At 43.8% G+C, this 11,552-nt stretch overlaps 1 protein-coding gene across 1 annotated transcript; it reads right to left on the reverse strand.

Moving 5' to 3' along the window:
• Window positions 1-245: 245 nt before the first annotated feature.
• On the reverse strand, window positions 246-3,334 carry LOC143572151 (receptor-like serine/threonine-protein kinase At1g78530). Its single transcript, XM_077057382.1, has 5 exons — window positions 3,195-3,334; window positions 2,602-2,940; window positions 1,842-2,093; window positions 526-659; window positions 246-437 (listed from the first exon to the last, which is right to left on the reverse strand). Exons 1-5 carry the CDS (start codon window positions 3,328-3,330, stop codon window positions 246-248), a joined length of 1,053 nt encoding a protein of 350 aa, XP_076913497.1. The 5' UTR covers window positions 3,331-3,334.
• Window positions 3,335-11,552: the final 8,218 nt, after the last annotated feature.

Raw genomic sequence — 11,552 nt, forward strand, 5'->3', positions numbered from 1 at the left:
TTATAATAATATATTGCATGAACATATAACATGTTCACTTATCAACTGAATCAGAAAATATGAATATTGTTCTTCCTGCCGTCAAATCCTCATTTAGCAACGATTCAGCTTCATCGAGTAAACTCGGTCTATTCACTAGCAACGGCTCTTTTTTACGTTTTCTTCATAAAAAAAAGGTTGTGAGTTGTGACCATGAATATGTAACAGTCCAGCTACCGCCGCACCATGATATTATATGAACATGATTATACTAGGTGATCGGGTCTAATCTTTTCAAGCATCTTTAGTACTTCTAACATGTTTGGTCTTTTGTTTGGATCTGTTTCTAGGCACATTAATGCTATAATAAATGCATGGTTAATCTCATCCATACACACACACTCTAATCTGCTATCAACATACTGTTCTTCCTTCTTATCTTGAACAACTGTTTTCACCTGTTGTTGCATAATAGTTTAAACTTTAAACTACTTCATTATTCAAGAAACCGAAAAAGGTCAAAGATTTGACTTTTTTAAAACTAACCCATGTTATAAGCTTTGTTCCCTCTTCGACAAACGTCGCATCTAATGGTCTTTTGCCCGTTAAGAGCTCGAGTAAAACTACACCGTAGCTATATACATCCGCTTTCGGTGTTGCTCTTCCCGTGTCGAAATACTCTGCAAAAACAAGTAGTACTTATATTTCAACTGATTTGGTTATGTTTTATTTCAAACGGGTTGAATTAAAAAGAAAAATGTAGCTAAAAGGGAAACGGGCCAAAAATTGAATTTTACTTTTAATAGAAAACGCCTCAAAAAATTCAAATAAATTAATAAAAAAATCATAACTCAAAATATAAATCAAAAACGAAAAATGTAAAAAAAAAAAACTAAAATGTTTCCTCCGTTGTCCTCGTTCTTCAAAAAAAAAAAAAACTGATCTGAAACCACCCCGTTTTGACCCGCTCTGACCTGAACCTCGAGACCCTAACCATTCCGACCCGAACCAAAACAATCCTTTTTTAGTTGACCTATTCCGACCCAACCCAACCCGTTTGCCACCCCTAGGTCAAATGAGTTGAAAGACACCAATTAAAGCATTTTATATGATGATTTTAGATTATTTTTAAATATAACATATTTGATATGAAATTCACAACACATTTAACTTTACAAAAATACCTTTCCATCATAAGAAAACACAAAAGAACAAAAGGGTAAAATAGTAAATTTGAAATATATGATAGTGTATAGATCACCTTCACCTCCAACCATCTATTCAGGTGTGCATGGATCGGTTTTGGGTTTAAACCGAACCAAAAATCAAAAATTCATTTCAGGGTTTTTGTAAACCGTTTGTTTTGGTTTTTTTGGTTTGAAAATTTTGTGCCAAAAAAGTAGGCTAGGCTGAGACTTTGGGCCTAAATGTTTTTGTTGATTAACAATTAATTAATTATTACACGTTTGTACCTAAAATTTTTGGGCTACACAATTTCTTAACTTTTATAAATTATTTAAAAATTTAAAATATTAAATCTTTTTTTTTTGTGTTTTTGGTTTTTTGGTTGATAGCAAAACCGAAACTGAACTGAAAATATGTTTTCTAGAAAACATAAAACCAAACCGTCGAGTTTTTTTCGGTTTGGTTATTTTAGCTTCATGCACAACCGTAACTACTTGTGTAATAAGGTCAATCCAACCTAGCTCGGCCCATTCGTCCCATACTAAACTTATTGCACGTTCCAGCCTGAACCCATGTGGGCATGTTTCCCAACCCGTTTGACCGCCCATTTTTGCCACCTTTATTCATATACCCAAAGTTAGTTTCTGTATGATTATATGGGAGTAGTGAGACCATACCAGGGGCTAAGTAACCGAAAGTCCCGGCTACTAAAGTGGTCACATGAGTCTTATCATGCTCCATGAGTGTGGCTAACCCAAAATCCGAAACACAAGCCTCCATATTATGATCCAACAAAATATTACTCGACTTTATATCTCTATGAATAATATGAGGAATGCAATCATGATGAAGATATGATATTCCCCTTGCAGCACCTACCGCAATCTTGTATCTTGCATCCCAATCTAATACCTTCTCAGTTGTTCTTCCTAGTCAAAGTCAAAATAATAAAGTCAAACTTCAAATTATGTGAAATTTTTAATACTTTCAAGAAACTATAATCTTGATATTGAAACTTAATAATATAAAATGCAAATAGGAAAATGCTAAGTTCATAATTTATAATAAAGTTTATATAATTACAGATTTCAAAAGTTAAAGATTTGACCTCAGAAGTCAAACTCATACCATGAAGTAGTGTATCCAAGCTTCCATTTGGCATTACCTCATAAATCACCAAACTAAAGTTGGTTATGAATTTTGAGTTTATGACCAAGAAAACAATATGACTAATTGACTATAAAAGTCAACACAACTAAAGTCAAACTTCAAATTCATGCAAAGATTTATAATACTCTCTAGAAACAATGATCGCGATATCGAGACCTAATAATGTAAAATGGAGATACAACAACATTATGTCCAAAATTCATAACCAAGTTCATATAATTATAGATTAAAGAGTCAAAGATTTGACCTTATAAGTCAAACTCATACCATGTAGCAATGCATCCAAGCTTCCATTAGGCATCAACTCATAAATCAACAAATTAAAATTAGGCGCGGTATAATAACCGTAAAGTGTGACTATATTCTTATGCTTTATATCTCCCATTGACTCCAACTCTCTTTCAAAACCGCGGTCATTCTCAGTGGATTCTCTTCTTAGCTTCTTAACCGCAAAAGACATCGACTCGTTTAAAATCAGCCTATAAACCGTCCCATACCCTCCGGATCCAATCCTATCTTTATTAGTCAATTTCATAGTTTTCTTCAAGAAAGTACTTGTTTTTAGTGACTTCATCTTTTGTGATCTAAACAACACCAATTTTCCACCTACATATGCACATCAAGTTAAAATGTTTATATAACATGTAACATATAATATATAGTAAGGGAAAGTTAACGTACAAATGAAATTAACGTGTTAATTGTGAGAATCAAGTAGAGTAATTATGTAATTACATAATTACTCTACCTGTATATATAATTACTCTACTTGATTCTCACAATTAGAACGCGAATTTCATTTGTATTTGATCTAAACTCATATATAGTATATAGCTAAATAAATAAAATAAAAGTTGTACCGGAAAAGTTATCTTGGATCACCAACTGCTTTCGTTTCCATCGACGGTAACATAATACCGCGATTATGATCTTTGAGGTTACAAATGCTAGTATGGATATTGTGATGTATAAGCCAAGAAACCTTGTGCTACTCATATTATTTTTGAAGGTGTGTTAGGCATGGAAGCTTTAATATTGTGTTTTTTTTTTGACTTTTGTCATGGTTACAAAAGTCATATGTTATGAACTTATAATAAAGAAATTAATGAGCATGAGTTTAGTATTCACACTGTGTGTGTGTGTTTGAGATCTTGTAAATATGATACCAGAAAAGATATTGAAGGTCAAGAAAATGGGAAGCTAGTGAGAAAGATAATAATAATGATAAATAATAATTGAGATTATTATTATGATATATATAAAGGTGATGGCTTTATATTATTTCATTTGACATTCTCTTGTGACTTGTGAGACCCATGACAGTGGACAGGTGTTGGGGTTTGATTGGTAAGGAGTAAAGTCAGGTGAATTAAATGTGTACGAATTAGAAATCAATCAATCATAAAATACAAATGAGTTGATAGGAAGTTTATCTCTATTGTGTTAAGCATTGTCATCTGATTCTCAACGTTATCTATATAATTTAACTACAAAATTGAAGAAACACTAAGTGACCCCGGGCAGATTATGGACAATCTGGGGGTTAAATAAATGTTTCCCACGAGGGGTTAGATCCGGCGAAGATGGTTCTTCTGATAACCTGCAAAACAGACACCGTGAGCTCGTCACTGAGAAGGGGGGTACCTCCTTGTGACCACCCTCCGGCGTGAGAATCAGACTAGATTGCTCTTGAATATAAGTGTATATTAAGATAATGACTAGAACAGATATCAGGTAATATATCAAGATATGAGATATGAGATAAGATGATACCATTCCAAGGTGTTGAAGTATTTATAGCCGAAGGTAGGTTTCCAAGCAGGTACAGCCGGCTGAATAGTGTTCCTGTTCTGCCAACTGTGGGCTACGCACATGCCATGCTGGTGGTTGGTGGGTAGGCAGCGGCTGATAGTGACCAGGCCGGCTGTGTACTATTCATGTTCCACCAACTGCAGGCTATGCACGTCCTCCGACAGGTTGTTGAGTAGGCAGCGGCTAATATTGACATACAGTACAAGAGCGTGCTGCTCGTCATACTGTTGTTAGTGAGCCGTCGTATCCTTGGTCAGATCTTTTGTCCATACCTCGTCAGGTACAGTACAAAAGATCCTCCAGTATCGTACGGACTGGCTCATTTGGGCGGGAGTTTTCCCGGCTTTGTGCGGGAGTGTTCCCGGCTTGCTCACTCCTTCTTCAGGTGACATTACTGAATTATTTAAGAGTTAAGTGCCTTGTGCGTGTAGCCTTGCTGCCCGGGTAGCCTTCCCTGATGGCTTGTATCCGCAGCTGCGGGAACAGGCGGGGTACTTCACCATTGGGAGGCTTTTCCTGCGGGAACAGCTTGCGTAGTGCGCGTAAGGACGTCACGTCTCTGAGCATGGTGGGTCCTGCGGATCCAGTTGGTTTCTGCGCAGACGTCCCTCTTCAAGGTGAGTTCTGCGAGTTTAGCCTTTGCGCAGACGTCCCTGTTGAAGGTGAGTCTTACGGGTTCAACTACGCAGGCTTCCCTCTTTAAGGTGAGTCTTGCGGGTCCAACTGGGCTCTGCTGGGACCTACCTCTTCAAGTCCCCCCAGTCCAATGTTCTTCTCATGAATTGCTAATAAGTGAGGTGAAATTTTGGAATTAAGCAAAGGGTTTTGAAAAGGGTTTAGTTTTAAGGTTTTCCATGGGGATTCTTCCCGCGGAAGTCCTAATGTCACGTGCAGAAATTCCCGACTTTTCTGCTTGATCTTTGGGTGTGATGCGAGTAGGTCTGTAACCTCCTCGCAAGTCAGGAGCGTTGAGTTCCACTTGTGTAGATTCTCCATGAGGTTTTGGTAGTTTTGAACATAGTGATCAATTATGTTTAAACAACCAATTCCATCTTGGAGCTTCAAACAATCTAGTTCTCGACGTTCCCGCTATGCGGGGATGTTATTCCCGTTTCCGCAAGCATGGCCCAGAAGATCCTTCTTGGTTTCAATTCCCTGCGGAGTGCTAGGTATGTGAAGGGTTTCGCCTTGACACTGTACCCGCACTCGTCTTATAGTTACTTTACTTCCAAGGTATTCCTGGCTTCAATTCCCTGCGGGTGCTAAGTATGTGAAGGGTTTTGCCTTGACACTGTACTCGCACCCGTCTTATGGTTACTTGGTTGCCGAGGTATTCTTGGCTTCAATTCCCTGCAGGTGCTAAGTATGTGAAGGGTTTTGCCTTAACACTGTACTCGCACCTGTCTTATAGTTACTTGGTTGCCAAGGTAAGGGGTATATTCCCGCTTACTTTTGAATCTTTTGAAATTCGAAGAGTTGGTGAAAGGATAAGAACAGTCCAAACTGTTGAAGGGACGTTAGTGTAGTCCGACGGTCGCTTCTGACAGTTTCAGGACGTGCAGGAAGTTATGGCGACGTGACAGTATATGGTCATTCCAGACGCTATTTCAGGCGCGTGGGCGCGAGCTTTCGGGCGCGCGTCCTTTCAACAGCTGTTGCCAGCTTGGTCTTTGCCACGTGTCATAGTTTCATTGCACCTGCGATTTCTCTCTCTTCCGCATTAAATTCATCGCATTTATTGCGATGAGTATATAAAGGGGGAGAGGGTGCATCTTAATCCACACTTTCACTTTTCTCTTCTTCTAAACGATTTCCGGCAAATACTCTTAACTTTCTGCCAAGCATTCTCCTGAAATCGTTTTCCTTTACCTCCAAACCATGTCTTCTACTCACGATTTTGAGGCTGCCGCCGAGGAACCTGACGTGTACGTCGAGATCCTGACGTCTACATCTGATAAAGATGATAAGAGCACTGCTGGCGAATGCCATTGTGCTCTTCCCACCGAGGTTTATCAGTACATCGTTCGGAAGTTCATGCTCGAGCCGTTCGAGCCTGAGTTTCCAGAACCACACCAGACGGTGTACGATGCCCCCAAGGGCAAAATAGGGGTGTATGCTGCATTTTTCGTTTATGGGAATCTCAGGTTCCCATTGACGAAGTTTGTATACCGTGTCTTGGAGAGGCACGGTGTGCATTTAACGGAGCTACACCCGATGGCGATCGCCAAGATCCGCCACTTTGAGTGGGTGTGCCTCATTCTGAGTGTGGAGCCCCACGTTGATCGGTTGATGACCTTCTACTCCTAGAGGTGCATCCAGGGGTGGTACACCTTGGTTAATCGGATCAAGGGTCTGAAGATCTGCTCAACCGAGCGCAGTCTTCGGCCTTGGAAGCGGGAGTTCTTTTATATCTCCGCTCGCGTCGTCCCGATAGCGATGACGTTTAAGAACGGGATAGCTCTCCCGAACCTTCACGCCTCCAACTATGAGGAGGCGGAATGGTTCGCCAAGATTTCCCAGATCCATTCTCCGGTTTACCGCTTTGCGGAATCCGGGATGGTGATGCTCGGGATGAGCCGGGTGTGGAAGAATGCTGGGACGGAGGCGCCGCAGATTCCCATCGTCCTTGAATACGGTTTGAACTCTATCCCTTACGGTATGCTTCACATCTTTTTGCTGATTTAGGGTTTTTCCGCTAAACTGTTTTTTCTTGTTTCAGAGGGAAACGATTTGCAATCGCTTCTGTACCCGCGGGAAGCTGATGGTCTCGCTCGGATGGGTACTCGTACTCTAGATGAGAACGAGTTGCCCATCCTTGAGCAAACGGCGGATCGGTTCGTGGAGGTCTACCCGCCCGGCCACCCGATTCTAAGCGCCACGCGGCCAGGTAAGGAGTTATTTAACCCTCGACCTGTCAATGCTCAAACCTCTGCTGGAATTCCTCTAATCTTGTCATCTTCTGATGAGGAATCCGCAGATGGTCCATTCTTCGTGAGGAAGAAGAAGGCTGCTGGCGGGAAGGGGAAGGCGAAGGTTGCCTCCACCGCCGATCCGGTGAATCGGTCTGACTCAGAGACCGAAAGCGAGGAGGTGGCGGGGAACCCTGGTGGTGTTGAGATCACTGCCCGGAGGTTGAAACGGCTGTCACCTCCGGGCAGCCCAGTACAGCGACGGTGACTGGCGTGAAGAGGCCGGTTCCATCGGGTTCGTCCCCGCCAGTTCGTACCTTCAAGCTCAAGAGGACTCGTAAGTACAAACTTCCTTTACTTTTAACTTCATATCTTTCCGCCATTATACTTATATATCTTGTCTTCGTGTAGGCGTGGATGCTACCGCATTCCAGGGCGGAGCGGGAAGGAGCACCTCCGGACCCATGACGGTAAGTTTGGTCAACCTACCTGAGGCGATGACCCAGGCGACTGCGCCTGCTTCAGTTGTTGGTTCAGTTGCTCACCCGGTTGAGCCAACTGTTCCAACTGTGACGACGTCCCCGCCGGCTGTCAGTGCCATATTCACTGATTCCTTCACTGAGCCGGCGGTGAGTGTTTCTGTGGATTCTTCCACAGCCGCGGCCGCGGTTGTGAGTTCACCTCTGGTGAGTTCACCTCCGTTGGTTTCTACCACGGCGGCCTCCGCTATGCCTCCTCCGGCGCCGGCGACTACGGCCGGTACTTCAGGTATGTCCGGGGTTGGGGCGTCAAGCCAATCTCTGCCTCCTTCCCATCTGCCTGACCTCTTGGATGGATATCCGTTGGGTTCGGATGATGGGTTTGGCGGCTACAGGCCTGTCGTCGACCCTACAGGTGCGTAGGGTTATTTTGGCCTTTTTATTATTTTATTTTATATATATATATTTTTATCATCTTTTCCTAATTGCTTTTTGCTTTTGCAGTGTCGGATTCCAATGAAGTGTATGTTCCACGATGGAACATCCGCCGAGGAACAACCCTTCGGACGCCTGTAGAATGCGTCGAATGGGCGCGCCACGCCGCCCCAAGGGGGGCGCTGGGGGAAGCAATGTCAAGCTACCAGGAGGGTAGGTTGACAAATGAGCTCCGGATTCTCCTAGCCCGGATGCAGCCGCGCGTCGAGCTGCTTTGTCGTGAAAACGACAAGTTAAAAGCAGCTCGTATCCAAGAAGTAGCTCAAGCGCGGGCTGTCCGGGAGGAGAACAGGAGGCTCTCCGCCGTTGCTGCGGAGAAGGAGAAGGCCTTCAAGGCCCTTGAAGTTGAAGTTCAGGCCCGTCTCGAGGCCCGTTCCAAGGCTGCCCAAGCTGTTAACGAACAGCTTCGGTTAGCTAAGGAAACCGCTCGGAACGCAACTGAGAGGGCCACCAGGGTGAAGCTGTTGCTGAGCCTCTACGCACCGAGAATGAGGAGCTTAAAGCCAAATTAGAGAGGCTCCAGCAGGCTCATGATGCCTTGGCCATGGAAGACGCCAAGAAGCTCCAAGAGATCTTGGACCAGAGGGGCGTGCTAGACCATACTGAGTGTAAGCTAAAGGGCGTCGAAGAGGCTGCGGCTAAAGAAGTGTTGCTTGCCAACCTTAACAAAAGTGAAGCCGAACGCGCCCGTAACCAAGCTCAAGCTGCCCTCCAGGAGGCTCTGGTTACCAAGGAATGGCTTCTACGAGAAGCGTTGTCGCAGGTAAGCTTAGCTTCATCACGTCTTTACGCTTTTCTTTGTACTAAGAAAAGGTTTTGATACTTGTATTTTTTCTTGTAGGTTGTGCATCGGGTCTTCACGGACACATCATACGACGATGCCATGAGCGCAGCCCTCAACGCTTCTCATGAGGATGGGGAAAAGGCTGGCTTCCTGCTTGGTCTAGGGTTCGTTGAGAAGGGCATCCCGCCTTCCAACTTCCCTTTATATGATGTGGATACTGAAGCTGCTTATGACCAAGCAGTGAACCAGTATGCTGCCTTCCCGCATCCAGTGGTGGAGAAGGTGAACGAAGTTGCTGCTGCTGATGATGGGTTAACCATTCTCAAGACCTTCCTTGAACCGCCACAGCCAAGTGATGGTGCGGGTACAAGTGGGTTTGGAGGGAGGGGTCCTGAAGCTTGAACCTTTAGATCCCTTCCCACTGTTAGGATAGGTTTACATTGTATAGATTTATATTCTTGTAGGCGGGTAGATACCCGGCCATTCTTGTAATACTTGAATTATTATGAAATATAAATCTTTGTGCGGGTAGGACCGCTACTTTCACTGGATGACTTGCTTTATAAACGTTATATGACTTGCTCATGCATACTTTAGTTTAAATTAGCAACCTTCCAAGTGTTCTGAATAAGTTAACCTTTGAACGTGGTAGATAATAGGTTGAAGTTTTGCTTCCTCCTTCGTGATTGTGCGGGTAACTTAGTAGGATGGCTAAACTTTACCTATATCTGACCTGCGTGGAGGTTTTCCTCATATTTTCCTTAGAAATTTTCTAAGTGTTTAGAATAAGTTAACCGTTGAACGTGGTAGATAATAGGTTGAAGTTTTGCTTCCTCCTTCGTGATTGTGCGGGTAAGACCGTCACTTGCACTTAGGATGGCTAAACTTCACCTATATCTGACCTGCGTGGAGGTTTTCCTCATCTTTTCGTTAGAATTTTTCTAAGTGTTTTGAATAGGTTAACCGTTCGACGCGCGGTTGTCAATAGGTTAGTTCGGTTTCCTCTATCATGATTTGTGCGGTTAGGACCTGCACTTTCATTTAGTGGGATCACCAAACTTTACATATAACTGACCTGCGTTAAGGTTTTCCGTTTATTGTGTTTACGCGGGTTTTGCCGCCGTCCACACGCAACGATTTCTTTACACTTATGCGGTGAAAACCGGCATCAGTGTTTTGAATAAATTAACCGTTCGACGCGCGGTTGTCAATAGGTTAGTTCGGTTTCCTCTATCATGATTTGTGCGGGTAAGACCGGCACTTTCATTTAGTGGGGTGACCAAACTTTACCTATGACTGACCTGCGTGAAGGTTTGCCGTTTTTTGTGTTTATGCGGGTTTTGCCGCCTTCCACACGCAACGACTTACTTCCCCACTTATGTATGCGGTGAAGACCGGCATATCAGTGTGGAAAGTTCATAAGTATAAATGTAAGACCATCAGCATCAATGTGATAAGGAGAATCATTTCCATTAGTAGTGGCTCTGGGCCTTTTCTTTACGAGTTTGGAATTGATCTACATGCAAACTGTGTAATTGAGCTCCCTTCCATGTTATTGGGATGGGAGTGCCATCGAGCCGATATGCACCTGGTTCGGGATCTCGTTGTTTATGCAGTATGTAGTCTCCAACATTGAAGCTGCAGTTACATTCTTGTGTTCCCCAACCGGGGTTCTTCACGCATTAGTCTGCTTAGCATTCATTACGCCACGAGGTGTGCGAGCGTCCCATCTCTGACAAATGCTTCGACGATGTCCTTCAAGTCTATGCATTCTTCGGTGTTGTGGCCTTTTGTCCTGTGGAAGTCACAGTATTTGCTCTGATCAGCGTTGTGACGCTCTCGGATTATTGGAGCCTTTGGCCATGGGAGTCTCGGTGTCGAATATCTCGGTGACGCTTTTGGTGAGTGGCGTCCATCTGGAGTTCCGGTTTGACGACGGCATGTTATCCTTTCCGCCTAACCGAGGGTGCGAGCCGGATGAGGTGTCAAAGTTTACCCTTGACTGCCAAATGCCTAGCTTCCTCTTTTTGTTTAGTCGGGCGGTAAGGACATTGTTTTCTCTTGTTTTCTGGGTGTAGAGGTTTGTGCTTTGGGGAAGATCTCTACCCAGTTGCTTTTCCGTTTCCGCGAAGCGTTTAGCTGCTGTCATGATGGCATCCCATGTGGATGGCATGCCATCTTTACCCGTTAAGATGCGGATGCCATCCCGGGTCTTTTGTGCCCTGGATGAAAGCAGCGCGAACAAGATCTTCGCTAATATAACCCAGACTTAGCTTCTTTGAGTTGAAGCGAGTGATGAAGTATAGCAAAGATTCATCTTCCTCTCGAATGCAATTGAGGATTGTCCATTGCTCTTCAGTATACTTTCTTTGTTGGCTGAAGTGTTGGCTAAACTTCTGTTGGAAGTCTACCCAATCGTAGATGTGGTGGACCGGTAGACGGTCGAACCACGCTCTGGCTGCTCCAACCAGCGTCATCTGGAACATATAACACCACGTGGGTTCCGTCCAGTTGCTGACGGTTGCCCCCGCTATGAATCTGTTCAAATGATCGTCTGGGTCAGATATACCATCATAGGTGCCGATGTTTGGCATCTGTTTGGCACTTCTTGGGGCGATTGGTTCCGCAATGTCCCTTGCAAACTTGGAGGTTCCCGCATTTGCAGCGGTTGGTCTGAAGGTTTTAGAGAAGTCCCGTGGGTTTCCACCCGCGTTTTTTGGTTTGAAGGTTTCTCCAAAA

The sequence above is a fragment of the Bidens hawaiensis genome, unplaced genomic scaffold (assembly GCF_021521415.1).
Source record: "Bidens hawaiensis isolate Kalapana, Puna unplaced genomic scaffold, B.hawaiensis_p1.1 tig00025755_1, whole genome shotgun sequence".
Lineage (NCBI taxonomy): Eukaryota > Viridiplantae > Streptophyta > Magnoliopsida > Asterales > Asteraceae > Bidens > Bidens hawaiensis.